Source organism: Leptinotarsa decemlineata, unplaced genomic scaffold, assembly GCF_025532065.1.
Source record: "Leptinotarsa decemlineata unplaced genomic scaffold, Ldec_3_MD MMD2_tig00026374_RagTag_RagTag, whole genome shotgun sequence".
Classification (NCBI taxonomy): Eukaryota; Metazoa; Arthropoda; class Insecta; order Coleoptera; family Chrysomelidae; genus Leptinotarsa; species Leptinotarsa decemlineata.
In genome coordinates, this window is record NW_027412710.1 from 1,207,652 (window position 1) to 1,229,480 (window position 21,829).

At 34.9% G+C, this 21,829-nt stretch overlaps 1 protein-coding gene across 2 annotated transcripts in view; it reads left to right on the forward strand.

Annotated features, from left to right (window-relative positions):
• Positions 1–3,242, forward strand: part of LOC111504932 (pyrokinin-1 receptor) — a 443,518-nt gene extending 440,276 nt beyond the window's left edge. Inside the window, exons 5-6 of one of the 2 annotated variants that reach the window (XM_074185352.1) lie at positions 1,569–1,614; positions 1,685–1,972. In XM_074185352.1, the coding sequence (XP_074041453.1) occupies positions 1,569–1,614; positions 1,685–1,827 (189 nt within the window). In that variant the 3' untranslated portion in view covers positions 1,828–1,972. Of the gene's footprint in view, positions 1–1,568 lie in introns of both variants that reach the window. The other variant, XM_074185351.1, reaches the window with a different exon arrangement.
• Positions 3,243–21,829: the final 18,587 nt, after the last annotated feature.

Sequence of the window (21,829 nt, forward strand, 5' to 3'; positions counted from 1 at the left end):
GTTTGGATGTTGTAGAACATCCGAGAAAGTGTACGACGTATTTTACACAAAAATAAATTTACGCCTTATAACCGAAATTTATCAATACATTAAAAGAAAGGGACTTCGATATGCGCTTGTATTTTTCTTTTTGGTTTCAAGGGGAAAAAGAAGAAAATTATCATTTTCTATATCAAATTTTATGGACAGATGAAGCGACCTTCTCTTCAAATGGCGTTGTGAGCTCGCAAAACTGCAGGTGGTGGGCAAAAGAAAACCCACATTTCGTAATCGAATGTCGAGATCAATATTCGTTTAAGACGAATGTATGGTGTGGCATATTAAACGATCAAATTATAGGACCATACTTTTTTAGACATAATTTAAATTCTGCGGACTACCTACACTTTGTGAATACCGAACTATCTGAAGTTTTGGATAATATGCCCCTTCAAGTAAGAAATGTTGTGTGGTATCAGTGTGATGGTGCACCTATTCATACTACAAGGGTGGTTAAAGAGCGTCTTTTGGAAATATTTAGGGGCAAAGTAATCAGTCGCAATATGGAACACTTTTGGCCGCCTAGATCTCCTGATATAACCCCACTAGATTTCTTCTTGTGGGGTTTCTTAAAACAAAGACCTTAAAGCAAAGACCTTTTCGAGATATAAACCATTTAGAGGCAGTTATTCGAGAATGTGTTGTAAGCACGAAACCCCGTAGTATAAAGAATGCAGTTAAAGATGTTTTAAAAAGGACAATTGATTGCATTGAACGTGGTGGTGGTGGTGAACGTAATTTTTCGTAATTAGTAAATCAAAGTTTAACTGTTTGAAAAGTGCAGTAAAGAATAAATTATTGACTTTTCATTGATATTGTTTTTTAATTATGCTTATGTATCAAGCTATTTCGCAAAAAGTAGAAATGAAGTGAAATATTTATCTGTTTTCAAAAACTGTATCAACTTTGCATCATTTTTGGCATAATTTTTTCTGGTGTTTTAAATTTTTGCGAAATAAGTTGTATTTAGAATTGCAATTGGTAATAAAAATGCGTTGGAAAGATAAGATAGGCATAAAGCACTACCTTTGTTGAGGTTTGGCTAAATTTGAGAAATCGGCAAATGTCAAATTTTCGAAAAACTGTAAAAAAAACTAAATTTGTACTAGAGACCTAAAAATTGGTATATGGGTAAAAAATGAAAAAACAATCATCTTTTCTCGTTACCGATTTTCGAAATTTCGGGCAATAACTGCTTTTCTGAACATTTTTTGGAAAAAATGTCAAGTTGGACAGGAAAGAAAAATCACTTGATCGGTCATATGCATGTCATTCGGCATCATTTTTAAAGCACAACCCAATGGAGATATCAAAAGTTGCTTGAAGAGATGAACAAAAAAAAAAACCATTTGATGCGGACTTTATGTGTGACACTGTATATCGCCATTTCAATTAGGTATATTCATTATATCCAACATGTATTTATTCATTCCTTCATTTTTTAATAGTACCTAGTGATATGATAAAAATAAAATGAATCAACAAAAACAATGAATGTGTATTTGTCTCAAAAATATTGTCTTTTTCAGACCACGTACAAACAGTGCTTCAGGAAAGGACACCGTTTACCCGGAGGTAGGTGTTACTCTACATTATCTGCTCGTTCATCCCATGTAAACAGTCATAGCAACACCGATTCTTACAGCCAAGGCTGCAGCTCACGTAGATACCTCGAAGATCAAATGGCGCGTATACCAGACTCTAGACGGCCACTGGTTGTTTCCTTCAGAAGGAAAAAATTGCAGAGTCCACCACCTAGCACGAAATCAAGCTTCAAACAAGTTATAATCCTGGATACTGACCTTCAGGAGGCACTAGAAAATCTTCATAGAGGCGTTAGGAACAGTTGCGCTGAAGATGTCCCCGTTATGAGTTCTCTTGCTGAGGAGAGAATGAAAATGAGTTGTAGTTTTATCGAAGTTCATAGTTTACAGCCTACCCATATCTGTCCACTAGGTGAAAATGCCCATGTAGCTAAAGATTCGCTGAAATAGCATAAACGCAGAGTTTCAGAACAAAATTTGAAATTATTTTATAATAGTCGAGTTTCACAAATATCAATTATCCGCTTGTAAATGTATGATCATTATTCTCTAATCATATTTTTGTGCAATCAGTTATTTACCTTTGAAACCATATGAAATGTTATTAAATTAATTTCATTAAATAAAACTTTGAGATTTGGTTCACATATTGTTAGACACATTTAGAGTAATGCTTACGAATATTTCTAATTACATTCCATATTCATGTTTATGTCAACTTTTTGTGTGTAGTCCTCAAAGTAAAGAGTCTAAACATGTCAGAGGTGGAGATCAGGGTGTCTAATTTATCAAAGGACTCCTACGAATTACACAGCCCACCAAAAAAAAGTTTGTCTTGCTGCCGAAAAGAAATCAACTGATTTTGATTAATTCATCTGTGCTGATTCCAAAAATACAAACCTTTTCTATGTATCAGCTCTAGTTTTCGAGATATAACATACTCATCAAATACTTAAATATTCTTACATTTCTGTATATTCCACCGCTATAATTGCAATATGTTTATAAACAAACAAATTCTAAGACAAATGCATACTAATGACTTCTAATTAAAGTGTACTTATTGGAAATGCCCATAACATGAAATTAGCGCTAATTGCTTCTTACCTATTATCCGATAAGTAAATAGTATTTTCCCTGAAATGGCCTTTCTAAATGCCTATAAAGTCGACTGCATTCCATTGTAAAATTTAGTCTGAACTTGAGTTTCGTTGCAAGAGTTTGTTTTTGACAACTGAAAACCATGGCTTCTACAAGCAGGCGGCGTTGTTGTGTGAGTAAGGCCATATCAAGCCTATTTTGCTGTTCATTTAGGAGATCAAAAAAATCCTGGGCTCCACATTGTTATGTATTTTCGGATACAGACCAAATACTTTTAGATCAAACTTTATTACAAAGAATTATCTGACATTACAACTTCATTCCTATTTGACAGTAAACCGACATTTCTCCAAACCCGTATTCTAATGTTTTCTAAATACTGAAGGTTTGGTACTTTTCAGCTTACCTTACATGATTATAATATATAACATTATCTTCCCCCTCAAATAAAATTAAAACATGTATCTGTCAGGTTTTTTTATAGTTCTCAGTGATCTACGTAATGTAGTGGTTGGGTTTTCAGATAAGCTATTTTCTGCATTATTGTCATAGTCATGACACTTTTCCACCAAAACTCTCTCATTCTGTTCTGGGCATTGTATGTCAATCTCACAAGATTTATCTCCATTCAGCTCATTTTCATTCTCTGAATTGGAAGTTTTGCTTCTCCCCTCTGAAAGTAATTTATCTTCTGAATCAACATCATATGAAGAGTTGTTTTCAATAGATGAAAAATCATCAGATAATGTTGAAACCTTACGAAGATGATCTATATGAACATATCTTGGTTTATCTCCCACAAGCACAATATACGTCACCGGACTTACTCTCACTTTCACTATCCCCTTAGACCAATTATCCCTCTCTCCACGTACATTTTTAACATACATACATCATCCTCTTGGAATTCTTTAAATCTATTGGGATGAATATTTTTATTTCTTTTCTCTATGATATATGTCTGTTTATCTTTAATGTATCCATTCAAATTCGGTTTTAGTAAAGATAATTTTGTTTTAGGTTTTTGTTTAAGCATCAATTCTGCAGGTGATAACTGAGTAACACTGTGTGGAATATTCCTATAGAAGAAAAGAAAATTGTCAAGTTTTTCTTGATTCGTCAGACAATTAGTTTTATCATCATAGAGTTGTTTCAAAAAATTATTCTTGAAAGTCTGAATACATCTTTCAGTTATACCATTTGAAGATGGATGCAAAGGAGGAGATTTCAAAACTTTGACTCCATTAGATGTACAGAATAAAATAAAATCTTCCAAGCTGAATGGAGGTCCATTGTCTATATGAATTTCATCGGGTAGACCGAAAACAGCAAAAGATTGCCTTAAACATGATATTATATTTGATGCATTAGTAGATCTGAGTATCCAAGCATCTATCCATTTACTGTGTGCATCTATGAGAATAAGAAAATTAATGTCATTCTTTTTTGCCAAATCCAAATGTAATCTTTGCCATTTACGTGTAAACCATGACCAAGAAGTAAGGGGAGCTTCAGGAACATTTGTTGCATTCAATTGACAACATTCACACTGTTTTACTAAATCTTCAATATCTCTGTTCAAGTTGTTCCAATAAACATATTGTCGAGCTAACATTTTCATTTCAACAACTCCAGGGTGTTGATCATGGAGTAAATACAAAACTCTTTGTTGTAAATGTTTTGGTATTAAAACTTTATTATTGTAGGTGATACATCCTTGATTTAAATTAAGGTATTCTCGTATTCTGAAATAAGATAATAAATCTGTATTTTTATTTGATATATAAAATGAAATCTTTAACTGATCTGAGTGTATTGTCTTTCAAAGTTTCTTTAGCAATATCTCTGAATGATATTGGCAACTCTTTTACTATTGAAAAATATTTTATAGTCTCTCCACTACTCTCAGATTTGAGTGGGAGCCTAGAAAGTGCATCTACATGCGGCAATTTTTTACCTTCCTTATGTTTGATTTCATAATCATACCCCGAAAGTATAACTGCCCAGCGTTGTACTCTGGCAGCAGCCAAAGGGGGTAATGGTTTGGAAGGTGAGAGTAAATACTGTAAAGGTTTATGATCATTGATTAATGTGAATTTTCTGCCATATAAATAATTATGAAACTTTTTTACACCATGGATTATATAAGTGCTTCTTTTTCTAACTGACTATAATTTTTCTCTACCGACGAAAGTGTAGCAGAAACATACATTACTGGTCTTTCACTCCTATAAGGTAGTACATGAGCTAATATAGAGCCTATTCCATATGGGGACGCATCACAAGTCAATGTAATTGGATATATAGGATTGAAAGCCATTAAAATGTTCGAGCCCAATAAGAATTTTTTACTGGTCTCGAAACATGTATTAGTTTCCCGATTCCAATACCATGAAATGCCTTTCTGCAGTAGTTTATAAAGAGGTAATAATTTCTCTGATAACTTTGGTATAAAATTTGAATAATAATGCAACAACCCTAAATATGATTGTAACATTTTCTGGTTTAGGAGCTTCCAAAATTGCTTTAATTTTCTGATCAGTAGGTTCAATTCCCTTTTCTGAAATCATGTGACCTAAAAATGTAACCTTTTTCAGAAAGAAATTACTTTTATCTAAATTGATACGAACATTATATTTTTTGAACCTATCGAACACAAGTTTTAATCTATTCTCCATTTCCTGATGATTTTCTGCGGTTATAAGACAAGCTTCCAAATAACAATGCACCCCAGATATATTCTTCAGAATTTGTTCTATTACCGATTGAAATATATGCGGTGCAGATTTAACACCAAATGCAAGTCGTGTATATGAGAATAAACCAGAGGGAGTATTTATCGTTATCAACCTTTTGCTTTCATCGCTAACCTCAATTTGGAAATATGCATTTTTCAAATCCACAACTGAGAACAATTTTCCCCCAGACAATGAAGCAAATATTTCCTCAGCTGTGGGTAAAGGATAATACTGGTTTTCGATGACTGGAATGATGGTAGATTTAAAATCTCCACAAATCCTGATTTTGCCATTAGGTTTAGGAACCACCACTATCGGACTGGCCCATTCAGACATTTCAACTAGTTGTAAAATTCCTTCTTTGACTAAATTTTCAATTTCCTCTCGTACTCTATCTTTCAGGGCATATCGTTATCTCTCACCTTTACATTCGCTATGAATCCTTTTATACATTCATTTTGATTGAACACATTCTCATACTCATTCTTCAATACCTTTATAAAATCTTCCACTTCATTGCTAGAAACATTATTATTTACCATCATTGTATCATAACATTCAAACTTTTCTCGCCAGTTAGGCATCAGAACATTCAACCATGATCTTCCCAACAACGAAACACCAGACTCAAAATCAATCACTTTCAATTCTAGACTCTTACTGCACCCATTTTTCATACATTTGACATCAACGGTAGCTTTGAAAACCAAATCATTCACTTGACCAAATAATGTTTTAAGATTCACATTGTATTTAACTAATTCAACTGTAGGAAAAAACTTTTTGAACAATAGAACTATCAGAACCTGTATCTAATTCAAATTCAATAATTTTTCCTTCAACTGAAAGTTTAATCATGACCGGACTAGTTTTACCATTACTCGACTGATGAACTTCTTCAATGCCTTTGATTATGGAATAAAATACTTCTTCCTCTGCGTTATCTGAGTTTTCTTGCTTTGCCTTCTGGTTTTGATCTTCAAAATCACCCTCGAATTCTTGTACAAAATGGACACGATTCTTGCACATGGGGGATTTTGACGTATGTCCTATGGTATTACAAGAAAAACATTTCCATTGCGTTGCAGGACATTTTGAATCATTCATATGTAATCGCAAACATCGTTTACACTTCATATTCATTGACTGCGATGAACCACCACTGACTGGACTTGAACTTGACTGTTTGAATCTTGATCTAAAATGACTTTGACTTTCAACTTTATCCACCAAATCAATTCCCATGATTTTGGCTTTGTTTTCAGCGAGTTCCATACTTTGAGCTATCTGACAGGCTTTACTGAATGTCAAATTTTCCTCAGATAATAATTTTTTCTTGACGTTTTCTGATTTGAGGCCGCAGACTAACTTATCCCGAAGCGCATCATCTAAGAATTGTCCAAACTGACAATGTTTAGATAATTTTTTCAATTTGATTATGAACGCATTCATATCTTCAGAAGACTCTTGAGTACATATATAGAACTGGTACCGTTCAGCGATAATCAGCTTTTTTGGGCAATAATGTGCTAAGAGGACATTTTTGAGCTGCACATATGTCCTAGAACTGGGTAATTCTGGTGGAATTAGATCTTTGATAACACTGTAAGCCTCTCCACCAACCAAAGTGAGAAATAGAGGTACTTTCTTCTCTTCTCCCATATTATTACACAAAAATAACTGCTCCATTCTCTCGATATAGCTAGATATTTCCGACTCTCCAGGTTTGAAAGGTTCAATTGATCCCACCAAAGACATTTTCATAGTTCGACTTGACTCAGCTTCAGACTATTGACCAGTTTATCCTCGTCGCCAATTATGTTATGTATTTTCGGATACAGACCAAATACTTTTAGATCAAACTTTATTACAAAGAATTATCTGACATTACAACTTCATTCCTATTTGAAAGTAAACCGACAGTTCTCGAAACCCGTATTCTAATGTTTTCTAAATACTGAATGTTTGGTACTTTTCAGCTTACCTTACATGATTATAATATATAACACACATGTGGTGTGCAAAACTTGTCTTGAAAACTTGCGACAGTGGACGAAAGGACAACGACAATTACATCAGTTCGGACTTCTATTGTCTAATATAATATAAATTGATTTGAAATATCTGGAAAAAATGAAAGATTAACCGAAAATAGCCATTTTACTAAAACAAAAAACTGAAATTTCAAGGTACAACCTTGGTACAACCAAGGTACAATATACAAGCTACAACCAGAAAATAAAAATTAAAATATTAATAAACCTGTGGTATGGGACTTTACTTGCGTCGACACGGTCGCGGCTTCCCATCTAGCCGAAAGTTCCAAGTCTGCTGGAACTGCAGCATTGTCTGGCGAGAAATTGAAAAGGAAAAACTACCAGAATCTTGGAAACAATCTATCTGTTTCATCCAGTAGCGGTTGAAACTTTTGGTGTTTATGGCCCGGAATCTCTGTTATTCGTTCATGAACTCGGAAGGAGAATAGGCCAAGCAACGAAAGATCACCGTTCTACCTCTTTTTTGATAGAAAGAATTAGTATTGCTATTCAACGTGGCAATGCTGCTTCAGTGCTTGGAACTATTTCTCCTTCACATAATTTTGATGAGATCATGCATTGCCCTAATTTCAGTACGGAACTGAAACCTCTTCGAAACAAGCCGAGATATGTGAATATTCATCAGTCTCCTATCAAGGTTAATTCACAAGTGATTGATCCACCTTCTTCTTTTTGAGTGCGGTCAGTGGACTCAGGTCATTCTTGCCCCCAAAAAATGAGTTGCAGTCCTCGTGGTACCCTTTCAGTGGAAGAGCTTCTTGAAGCAAGAGCCGAATCGATCCCTCTACGAAACCCTTCTTCACTTGGAAGGATCGATCGCAGCTTGGGAAATGGTTCTTATGGAGATTCTGTGAAACATGTTCTTCCTTACGAATCAGTAGATAGTTGTCCTGAAAATCTAGAGAAGAAAATTGGATTGGATAATTTAGGAAACACTTGCTACATGAATAGCATTTTACAAGTGTTGTTCATGACGAAGAATTTCAAGAACGAAGTTTTAATGATGAACGAGAACGGGAATGTTTCCTACTTATTCATCAAACTCAAACAACTGTTCATGCAGCTGCAGTTTCGTAAGAAGGTTTCATCTTTCCCTCCAACCGATTTCCTGGAGTATTTGAAGTCCACTAGATACTCGTTAGGACAACAAGAGGATTGTTCCGAATTCTTGGGGTTCTTGTTGAATACTCTTCGTGAGCAAAACAATAGCAAAATCAATACTCCTGACCGCTCTGGACTGAATGATTCCGTACAACCCATCTCGTCTTGTGTTTGTAAATCTTCTGCTGGAAAAATCCTCACTTGTTTACTTTGTGGTAAATGTTCAAGAAGTACCGAAAACTTATGTGAATTTCTGGAACTTCATCTAGCTTTTCCTAATACGACTAATAACCAGTCCGTGCAAAGCTTATTGTTAAATCATCTGAAAATGGAATTTTTAACAGGTGATGATCGACTGTATTGTCAAACATGCGCCAAACTAACTGACTGTTATAAGGAAACAAGTATAGCTGAGGCTCCAGTCAATCTAATAATAACACTGATGATTTTCAAACAAGACTCAACCTCTAACGGAAGCAAGAAACTCTTTGGAAGGTTCTAAATAGATTAACATTTCAACCTACCAGACCACTATTATAATATTCATGCAGTCATTGTTCACTGTGGTTCTGGCGTTGAATTTGGTCATTATTACGCCTTGGTCAAAGAAGAAACGGACTGGTTTAAGTTTGACGATAGTCGTGTCACGAAGTGTTCTGGTGATGCATTGAATTTATTGGAGCCTCTGGAGACACCCTACATTTTGTTTTATAAGAGAGAGGACATTGTTAGATCAAGATCTTCAGATGATGTGGTGCTGCAGGTTTTTCCGGGTTTTCCTGCAGCTGAAAAAGCAAATGTGCCACTGGAATCAATGAAGTCGCCCCGGAGCGCCAATTAATTTTTATTGTTGTTTTTATTTTATTTTTATCGTTGTTTTAATAAAAGCTGAAAATTGAAAAATATTATTAACAAAAATGAAAAATGAAAATTAAAAGATTCCAAACCGAGTTACGTCACGACCATGATTGCTTGTATCGGTAAGTTTGTTCTATCTTTCAGGTCCCCATCTTCGGATAGCATGGAATTACTAGGATGCTGTGTACAAAACTGCTACTTTCAACTGAAGGACGAATTTTTTATGCAAGATGAGGGACTACCAATGGGATCGCCACTTTCACCGATTATAGCTAATATATATGGAGTGGTTTGAAACTCTGGCCATTGAAGAAGCCCACAAAAAGCCCCGAGTCAGGTTGAGATACGTAGACGACACCTTCATAATATGGAACCATGGGAATGCAGGACTAGACATTTTCCTGAAGCACATCAACAACGTAAGTTTTTTCATCACTTTCACAATGGAGAAGGAAGTCCACAACGAATTGCCTTTCTTAGGCGTATTGGTGAAGAGGACCGACACTAAATGGGAAACATCTGTATATCGAAAACCCACTCACACAGGACAGTATCTGAACCAGAAATCCACAACCACCATCAATCGACTAAGAGAGGAATCATCAAGACTCTACTAGACCGTGCTTTCGAGCTCTGTAATACAAAGGAAGGTTTCGAAAAAGAAATAGGCATAATCAAAAATGACCTTCAACGGAATGGTTACTTCAGAGTGATGGTAGAATAGGCCACCAAACGCGGACTGCGATTCCAAGAATTGCATTTACCGGATACCCTGCGAGTGCGGAGAATCATACATCGGTGAAACTAAGAGGCCATTGAAAGTTCGCGTTGTTGAGCACAATAAACACACACAGCGAGGAGAAACTAGCAAATCCGGAATAGCAGAGCATGTTTGGACTCATCAACATAACATCAAGTGGGCTCAAGCTGAAATTATCCACAAAGAGGAACACTGGTTTAGGAGAAAATTCAAGGAAGCCGCGTATATGTTGTCCAACAATGCATTTAGTCAAGCTAGCGTAGAGGTACGTAACATATGGAAACCTCTTATCAAGCGAAAAACGACCAACTCCCGCCAAACGGTCATCTCCCGCTAAAACCAATGAAGCGGAAAGAGGAGATAGGTGAAAGGTGAAAGCACCCGAATGACCTATAAATAATCAGATCTCGGAGGAATAAGTCCAGTTATCACCCGAAGACGATTATGGATACTTACAATCGAAACGTCGTGACGTAACTTGGTTTGGAATCTTTTAATTTTTATTTTTATTTTTCATTTTTGTTAATAATATTTTTTAATTTTCAGCTCTTATTAGTATTTCAATTTTTATTTTCTTGTATGTTATTTCTTCGAAATTTCAGTTTTTTGTTTTAATAAAATTGTTATTTTTGGTTAATCTTTTATTTTTTCCAGAGATTTCAAATCAATTTATATCATATAGACAATGGAAGTCCGAACTGATGTAATACACCACGAAACATTGTCAACCACCTTCAAACAGACAACGATAATGTTTAAAGTATGGTATGGAGGGAACCAAAAAATCATTTTGATGATTGCTATTTCTATCTTAGGAATATAAAGGACATTAATCGTAACAATCGGCATACGTGGATCGGAACCTGGATTCAGCAGCCTACCTACGTTACCAGAGGATAATGTCGAAACGTTATCTGACGAACTACAGACTAATAGATTTGAGCGCTTTACTCAGGAAGAGATAAGCGATCTTTTTAGAGATTTGAACCTTCCATAGGATTCTTCCGAGTTGCTTGCCTCCAGACTGAAGGAAAAGAAACAGACACCAAAATTACATATTACCGTAATAGAGAAAAAGATCTTTTGCCTTTTTTATCAGCAAGATGATATGGTTTTTTGTAACAATATTAAAGGACTGTTAGAAAAAAAAGGTGTATCGGAGTATACACCAGATCACTGGCGTCTTTTTATCGACAGTACCAAACGAAGTTTAAAGTGTGTCCTTCTACATAATGGCAACAAATATCGAAGTATACCAATTGGGCATTCTAAAAAACTGAAGGAAGAATATAAAACAATATCGCTGGTGCTAAAAAACATCAAGTATGACCAACATCAGTGGTCATACTTGATGTGTTGATTTTAAGATGGTGAACTTTCTCCTGGGACAACAAGGTGGCTATACAAAATATCCTTGTTTCCTGTGTTTTTGGGATAGCAGGGCTAAGGACCAACACTGGAGTAGAAGAAAATGGCGTTCTAGAGATGCTTTGTTCAAGGAGAAAGTAACGTAGATAACGAAGCATTGGTCGACCGAGAGGAAATGATATTACCTCCGTTACATATTAAACTAGGGCTGATGAAACAATTTGTAAAGGCTCTAGACCAGAATCGTCCTTGAATTGAATACTTGTCCAGCAAATTCCCTGCACTTAGTGAGGAAAAAATGAAAGCCGGAATATTTGATGGGCCTCAGATTCGACAACTTATAAAAGATTCGCATTTTACAGAATCGATGACCGAAATTGAGTGTAATGCATGGTGCTCTTTTGTGAAAGTTGTGGAAAATTTTCTTGGAAACAATAAATCGGAAAATTACCGGGAATTAGTGGAAGAAATGCTCAACAATTTTAACAAACACGGTTGTCATATAAGTATTGAAATTAATTACCTCCACAGCCACTTAGACCGTTTGCCAGAAAATCTTGGTGACCTTAGTGAGGAACAAGGGGAACACTTCCACCAAGATATCAAAACGATGGAAGAGAAGTATCAGGGGAGATGGGACACTCACATGATGGCGGATTACTGCTGGAGTATTCAAAGGGACCGTCCTTTTAAAGCATTTCCAAGAAAATCATATTATTTAGGTGACGCTGAATAACAGATTTGTGCTGCGATGCTTAACATGAAAAGTTAAGTTTTTTTGGCAGATATGTGTGATGATTTTTGTAAGTATATTGTTGTACAATAAATATCTTACTTTTTATTTCCTGAAAATGATCTGATGAAGCAAATCTGGTGGCATTTTTGGATTCAGCAGACAAAAATTACCTAGAAACAGTAAAAAACGTCCGGCAGTTATTCATCAGTGCGCCATTGGTGCACAACTGATAACGAACTGAATACTCATCTTACTGAACAAATAAATAAATTCAATAATGAGATGAATGCACGCAAATTGCTCCCTCTGCGTTCATGTTTTCTTCTATAAAATAAAAACCAATAACTCGCTTGTTCAGTTTCCCACAACAGAGGTTAATTTTATCCCAATAGAGGGTTTTAATGTATAGGGACCGCCCCTAATCAATTACCCTTTGCACCACCGTATCACCATACTTCAATATAAGCCAACCAGCTCCCTCCGTATCGGATTTCAGGATCCGATTACCACCAGGTAGTCAAAACCGGTACATTTTTTGGTGCCTCGGCTTCAGGTTCTGTTTCACGTCTGTATAAGTAGGACTTACCTCGCAATGAATACCCTGTTTAATCACCTCAACAATAATGGATTCTGCATATGCAGATAGTTATCTTGCACACGGCAAATATGTGAACACACCGTGCGATATAGCACAGGATGGGCTCAAATTGATAGAAACATGTTGTAAAGAACAGTCACTATCGATCCATCCCATGAAGACTGAGATGGTCCTCTTCACCAGGAAAAGAAGTTTATTGGGTTTAAAACCTTCCGAAATCTTTAAAAGCAAACTAAACTTCTCTGAAGAGGTGAAATACCTTGGTACTACCCTCGACAGGAAGCTAACATGGAAATCTCACCTAAGGAATGGAGCAAAAAGAGCACTGCTTATGAGCAGTGTCGGAGGACAGTGGGACACGCATGGGGTCTTTCACCCCGTGTGGTCACCTGGATCTACACTGTAATAATAAGACCTATGTTAACGTACGGAGCCATTGCATGGGGACCGGAAGTTCTACAAGCAGCGGCCATCCAAAAAATTATATCAAATACAGCGATTGGCTTGTTTAAACATCACAGGAGCCATGAGAACAACACCAACCGCGGCAATGGAATTAATGTCGTGTCTGTCCCCTCTGGAGGTTGCGTTAATGGCCATGTTACGATTGCGTACGGCTGGTGTAAACCCCGAAATAGGAATGGGTCGATTGATGCTGAGCCTATGGCGAGAAACGTGATGCAATTGAACCCAGGTTTGTGTTTGATAAACCCCTGTAAAATACAAATAAAACAGAACACATAGTCAGATGCTACAAATGCACTACGCATTTATACAGATGACTTAAAAACCAAAGATGGCTCAGGATGTGGAGTGTACTCCAGAACCAGCTGGTATCTCAATTGCCACAAAAGAAATAACCAGGAAAGGAATTTGTGGTAAAAACATAACAATCTGCTCTGATAGTAGACAAGCCCTATTAGCCTTGAACAGACAACCTGTTACCTCAGAGCTAGTACTAGAGTGCCACCAAAATTTAGCCAAAGCCTCGGTGTTTTACACCCTATGGATGTCTTCCTTGTTACTGTGTACTATTTTGTGAAAGGAATTATTATTATTATTATTATTTTCACCGTAGTGTGCGCTGGTCAGGCCCTATCCCCCGAAGCCCCGATACATTCGGGAGAGCGCGCCAGCATTATTAACCAACGACCACTCCCCACACCGTGGGGTAAGTGATCATTAGGTCCGAAAACCATGTGCCCTGAGCAAGCGCAGTGAGCCAAGAATGACAGCCTTCTGCATATGTCCGACTAAGAGTTCTGGTATGATTTTAAGATTCGATAGTGGAGAGGACATCATTCCACCAAGGACTCCAATATAATCAGAACAACCATCTTGACAAAGTGATCTGGATAGAGAAGAAAAAATCTCGATATTTTATCCGGTTTTTCTCCTTTTTTCGGACGATATTCGTCTCGCTAGGAGCTGACTCGACGACAAGTATCGTCTTGCTCTAGTGGCCGAGAAAGACCACATTAGATATCAAGATATCAGATATCAAGTTTATTAAAGCTACGTTTGGAGTCATTGGTCATGTTTTGTTACATTTTATAAATATATCTCTACAATATGGGCAATTTTCTGAGCAACTGAAAACTAGCATAATAGTACCTGTTCCCAAAGTCAAAAATACTAATAAAGCGGGAGAATTCCGTCCAGCAAACACCTCACCAGTAATGGAGAAACTACTAGAAATGGCTGTATACGATCAGCTCCTAAGTTATGTTGAGATCAATAATCGTCTCATAAGTAATCAATCCGGTTTTAGGAAAAATCATTCTTGTGAAACGGCTTTACAACTTACGATTAGTAAATAGACTCAATCTATTGACAACGGAGATTATGTTGTAACAGTATTCTTAGACTTAAGAAGAGCTTTTGAGACAATTGACCGTAATATAATAATGAAAAAATTGGAAGCTATAAGTCTTAAAGGAACAGTGCTAGAATGGTTTAAGGACTGCTTAAGCGATCGAAGACAAATCACTAAAGTCTGTAATGTTCTCTCATCTCCTATTGACGCAAAATTTGGGGTACCTCAAGGAAGTGTCTTGGGTCCTTTACTATTTCTTATATATATATTAATGACATCAGTTTATGTCAGAATTGTGACTTTATCAATTTATTTGCTGATGATACAATGTTAACAACATCTCATAAAGATTTAGAGATAGTTTTGACAAAAATGAATATCTGCTTGAAGGAGATTCATAAATACTTGAACGTCAACAAATTAAAACTAAACGTGTCTAAAACAAAAGCCATGATTCTGACCACAGCATATAAATATAAATATATAAACATAAACTACTATTCTTTGGAAATTAATGAAGAAAAAATAGAATTTTTAACCGAAATTGAATACCTGGGAATCATGTTAGACAATTGTTTATCTCATGATACACACTTCAAATACATAACTAAAAAAATATCAAAGAAACTTTACTTTTTTACTCGAATCTCTTATCATTTGTCAGTTTCTTCCAAGGTCACTATATGTAACACAATCATTCAGCCTCATTTCGAATATTTTAGTACATTACTATATGGGTGGGATCAAAACAAAATTTCGACTTTACAAAAACTACAAAATCGTGGAATGAGAGTCATATTAAAATGTAATCATTATACAAGCATAAAGTTTATGCTCGACGCATTACAATGGTTATCAATACAAGAAAGGTTCTATAGATCAGCAATGATATTTATTTTTAAGGCTATTTATAATATGTTACCATCGTATTTTGATGAATTCATCTCTTATCGTGATAGTACCTACTCACAACTACGAGACAAGACAAAGTTAACTTTTTCACTTGCCAAGATGCAGATTAACCAGCTCAATGAAAATATTGTTTTATGAAGGTTTAAACCATTTTGATAAGCTGCCAAGAGACATAAAACAAAGCGAAAGTATTTATATTTTTAAATCTAAACTAAACAACTATATTAAAACAAACACAATTTTGTAGGAAAAGACTCAATGATGCAGAACATCAGTAGTCTCAAACCTTAACATTTATTATCATGTATCAGTATGTTTTAAATTGTTAGTATAGTCTTATCTAGGTTAGTTAACTTTGATTTTTGTTTCCTTTTCTATTTTATTTCTCAACATTGTTAGGTTACAGTCATATGTATGACTCTAGTTATTAGTTATTATTATTGTTGTTTATGGACATATTATTATTGTTTACTGATTTTTATTATTATTGTATATTATTATTATTATTGTATGTATATTAGGATTTCCTAAATAAACGTATTCATTAATTCATTCATTCATTCATCAGGCTTATTATCTTGTACGAGCCTGAGGGTGGGGAACGAATAGTTCCAATAAATTCGACACTTCTCCTTCCCCACAACGGATTCAATATACCCCGGAGCGTAGGGCAACACCGGTGTCTCGTCAATACCGTAAGAGTGCCGTAGATGGTAATACAGCATTTTAAGGGCCGCGATATGTCGCTGGGATACATGCCGAGACCGCATATGTTGGACATGCTGATAGAAAGTGCATTAGATTCTCGTGCGAGTTATGTATATAAAACCCTCCTTTATGCTTATTCATCAAATGCTGACTAAGTTATAATAAACTTATAAAAGCTAGCCATCTTGAAAGAAGAGTCAGTTCTGTTAGTACGATTGTCAGAGTAACTTCTGTACAATAAAGTCTGTAAATCTAAATAAAGTCTTTTTAAAAAGTGGTTCCCGTGGCCCGAAACTATAATTGGCGCAGTCGATTGTAGGATAGTGGAAGAAAATCGATCCTGAATTTTCTTCAGTACCAACTGTTTGTCCACTACAAGAAACCAGCTTCGTCCACCAACCACCCACAAAAAGGACCGGATCGTCAGACTCAGCTACTACAGTCCTCCAGGAAAGAATACTGACACACCATCGAGGTAAGTCGAGTTTTCCTACCTGATTCCAAAATTTCCTTAAATCTTTATCGTAAATATTTGTGGAAGTTTCGGAAAAGTGATTATTATAATCAAAAAACGAAAACAGACATCATTTTCTCTTATAGCAATTGAAATTGGTGACAGGACTATAGAAGTCACGTAGATTAAGAAAGACAATTTAAATACCGATTTAAATTGAAGCAATTAAGTGAAAAAACGCCGAATCAAAATTTCATACATTCAAATCATTTTTCTCTTTCCTCACTCATAGCAAACAATAAATGCATAGTGTTCACTAAATAGTAAAACAAAGAAGCTAAAGAATAACTTGCTGCTACTTATATCATATGATTAATAGACAGAAAATAATCTATTTATATCATACGCTGATATAAAGAGAGTATTAATTTCACACACACACAACGACGCTTCAAAAATATTCTTGTGATAAACTTCGCAATATTATTACCGTGATTCTTTTCTGAATAAATGAAGAAAGCAAACTTTTATCTTGAATAGATTCGCTGAGCAATCTTTTCCGATAAGATCGCGACAATAATACATGACCGAACCTGAAATTGAAGATTTAGTACAGTCGCTTGTCTCTCTATCCGTTTCAAATATGTCCACCGAAATTAATTATACTTTATTTAAAATTTATTCTGACACCATACCTTTGTATGATGGATCTCCAGACACCCTCGAAATTTTTATAAATGCAATTGACAAATTTCATAATAAATATTATAGCGCTGACGATACACTAAATCAGTGTATCTTGAGTATTATTATTGGTAAACTCAGAGATAGAGCACAATTATTGATTGGTGCAAGAACGGAATTAAACACATGGATTTTAATAAGAAATGAATTAAGAAATACATTTGGTGATAGACAAAATTTAGATAACCTTGAACAACAACTTTTTACACTTGTCCCTAATAGAAACGAACACCCCCTCGATTTTGCGAAAAGAATACAAGTACTGAGAAGTAAATTAATCTTTAAAATTAATTCTATTGCCGCTGTAGACCCACAGACTAAAGCGATATATATTCGTCAATATCAATCACAGTCTTTGAAAGTATTTATGAGAAATTTAACTATTAGATTACAAGATAAAGTAATTGTTCAAAAACCAGATAGCCTTGAAAAAGCAATGAATTTAGTTTTGGAAGATGAAAATTTTAGACAAACACAAAATATGGTTTTTCAGAACCGCTCAAGCACTAACGTTCAAAAACAACACCCACCAAAACAAATAAAACCAAATTATAGTAATTTCCCTGTACAAAATTATTCACACTTACAAAATTTTCAACAAACTAACTTTAGAAATCCTACACCTTCTACTAGTCAAATGCCAAATAGACCTTTTAATAATTATCAACAATTTAACCAAAAACCACAATTTCCAAGCCAACCCATAAATATCCAACCTAAACAAGTTCAACATAAATTTTTAACGAATAAACAAGTGTTTGGACCACCCCAAAATGTGTTTAAAACCAACAAATAAACCTGATACTAGAATCATTCAACCAATGTCGACTACTTCTAGAAATCCTACGGTTAGTAGATCAAATATGCCTTACCACCCAGCAAATAACCGATCTTTTAGGCAACCCCCAAGACAAACCTTTATAAGTGAAGAACTTTACAACCATAATGATGACAATGAATACGACATGACACTAGGTTACCCCATTAACCAATACCCTGTCGAAGACCAATACCCAATTGAAGACCAACACCCTCCAGATCAATATCAATTAACTGATGAATTAAATGAATATTACTTTACTCCCCAAGAAACGACTGAAATAACTGACTCAAACACTGAATACGAAGACGAAAATTTTTACAAACCGCCTCCGATAAACAAGACGGTATAATAGAACTTTATTCAGGCTCTATAAATGGATTACCTTATATACAAATCCAAAATCCCCCTATCAAACTACTAATTGATACCGGATGTCATACTTCCATGTTAAGACCATCTATTGTAGAAAAATATTATCCAGACAGAATATTCAGAGAACCCTCTCAGTTAAAAACTTCATTAGGTGAAAAAGAAATTCAATATAAAGCTATTATCCCAGCTTTTGAAGAATTTCAAAGCAACTATGAAACGGAATATATTTTATTCCAATTTCATGAATTTTTTGATGGAATTTTAGGTTTAAAAGAACTTAAAAATCTTGACTTAAATATCGATTTTAGCAATCAAATCTTAAGAAATGAAATTGTACAAATCCCTTTCTACTATAGACAGCCTCACGAAACTTCTTTTACTTTCGAAATACCACCATATGAAACTTTAATAAAGAAATACCCTGTCGATATCAGTGAAGGAGAAATAATAATTCCAGAGGGATTTATTGATAAACTATACGTACCTGAAACAATAACTTATGCCAAAAATTATCGCGCAACTTTCGAAATTTTTAATAAAACTAATAAAACTATCTCTATAACAATGAATGAACCGTTCCCATCCAACCAAATAAATAAAGAACAATTTGAATTTTATAATATTGAACAAGCCTTACCTGAAAATTATAATAATAATTCCATAACTGATATAACAAGTAAAATTAGGACCGACCATATGAACACGGAAGAAAAAAACGCAATTTTAACAGTTTGCAAAGAATTCTTAGACATATTTCATGATGAGAATACTAAACTTTCTTTCACAAACAAAATAAAACATGAAATTAAAACGACAGACGAAATACCAGTACACACTAAATCCTATCGGTTTCCTCATTGCCATAAAGAAGAAATAAATAAACAAATAGAAAAAATGTTGAATGACGGAATAATACGACCATCATCATCATCTTGGAGTAGCCCTATTTGGATTGTACCGAAGAAAGCGGACGCCTCAGGAAAGAAAAAATGGAGAATTGTCGTTGATTATAGGAAATTGAACGAAAAAACGATTGATGACCGATACCCCATTCCTAATATCGAGGACATACTGGATAAACTAGGGAAATGTAACTACTTCACTACCCTAGATTTAACTTCAGGATTTCACCAAATAGAGATGGAAGAAAATTCTATTGACAAAACAGCCTTCAACGTAGAACACGGCCATTACGAATATGTCAGAATGCCGTTTGGATTAAAGAACGCTCCAGCGACGTTTCAACGCGTTATGGATTACGTTTTGAAAGACCTAAGAAACAAAATATGTCTCGTCTATATGGACGATATAATAATTTTTTCGACCTCCCTTCAGGAACACATCTCTAATCTAAAGCAAGTCTTTAAAGTATTAAGAGAAGCTAAATTGAAAGTACAATTGGACAAATCGGAATTCTTAAAACAAAATGTAGAATTTTTAGGACATATTGTAACACCCCACGGTATAAAACCCAATCCGAATAAAATAAAAGCAATCCAAAATTTTCCCATACCAACTACTGCTAGAGATATTAAATCATTCCTCGGTTTGCTAGGATATTATAGAAAATTTATTAAAGATTTCGCGCAATTAACAAAACCGCTAACTCAATGTCTAAAAAAAGGAGAGAAAATCCTTCATTCTGCCGAATTCCTAGAAACCTTCGAAAAATGTAAACAAGTTTTAACTAATGAACCTCTTCTTCAACATCCCGATTTTAGTAAACCTTTTATCTTGACAACCGATGCTTCTAACGTAGCAATTGGAGCTGTGTTATCACAAGGCCCTCTAGGTAAAGATAAACCCATCGCGTATGCCTCAAGAACTTTAAATCCCGCAGAACAAAATTATTCAACTATAGAAAAGGAATTATTGGCAATTGTCAATTTTACCAAATACTTTAGACCTTACCTTTTTGGTAGAAAATTTACGATTGTTACCGATCATAAACCACTCCAATGGTTATTCAATTTAAAAGACCCCTCTTCAAAATTAGTAAGATGGCGCCTAAGATTAGAAGAGTATGAATATAACATCATACATAGAAAAGGAAAAAAGAATTCTGTTGCTGATGCCCTATCCAGAATTGAACTACATCCATTAGAAAATTATTCTTTACTAGGAAATTTCGATACGGAAGAAGATCGTTTAGAAGATTTCGCAGAATATTGCGTAGATGAAAACGATAACCCTGAGATTGATGAAATTGCCAAAATAGTGCAAGAAATAGATGAACTCGCCAATGAAGAAGTCGAAAAACATCAACCAAGAGAAGAACCCCAACCCGAAAATTACCACACAGGACATTTTCAACCAGCTAAAGAAAAACAAAAATTCTCAGAGGAAAAGAAGATTAAAATACTTTCAGACATAATAGTCGTACCAGCCCAACAAGAAGAACCGAAAATAAAACACTCAAATGAAACACAACATTCTTCGCAAGAAGACCCGATTTTAGAAATCCCAATATCAGAGCAACCATTAAATAAATTTAAAAATCAAATATTCTTAGTTCAAAGTAACGACATAATTTCACCAAAAGTAAGTATAACTAAACCCTTTGATAAGACACGTTTAAAAATCGTAATATCTACTAGAAACATTGAAAACGATACAGTAAAAATCTTTTTAGAATATTTGAAACCTAATACTGTTTATGGTATAATATTTCAAGAGGAATTAAAGAATGTAATAATTCCGATAATCCAAAAACATTTTAGAAACTCAGCCTTTAAACTTGTTCAAAGTAATATACTATTGAAAGACATTTTGAAGAAAAATGAACAACGAGAAAAAATTAAATACCATCATGAAACAAAAACTACACATAGAGGCATAAATGAAACAAAACTGTCTCTATCAAAGGTATACTATTGGCCTAATATGATTCAAGACATAACAAACTACGTAAATACATGCGTAACATGTCAAAAATCAAAATACGAAAGGCACCCTAATGTCATAAAATTTAACCCAACACCAATTGGAGAATACCCGTTTGAACATATTTATGTTGATGTTATATCACTTGATAGACTAAAATTCCTAACAATTATTGACAGCTTTTCGCGCTTTGCACAAGCATACCCCATACAACTAA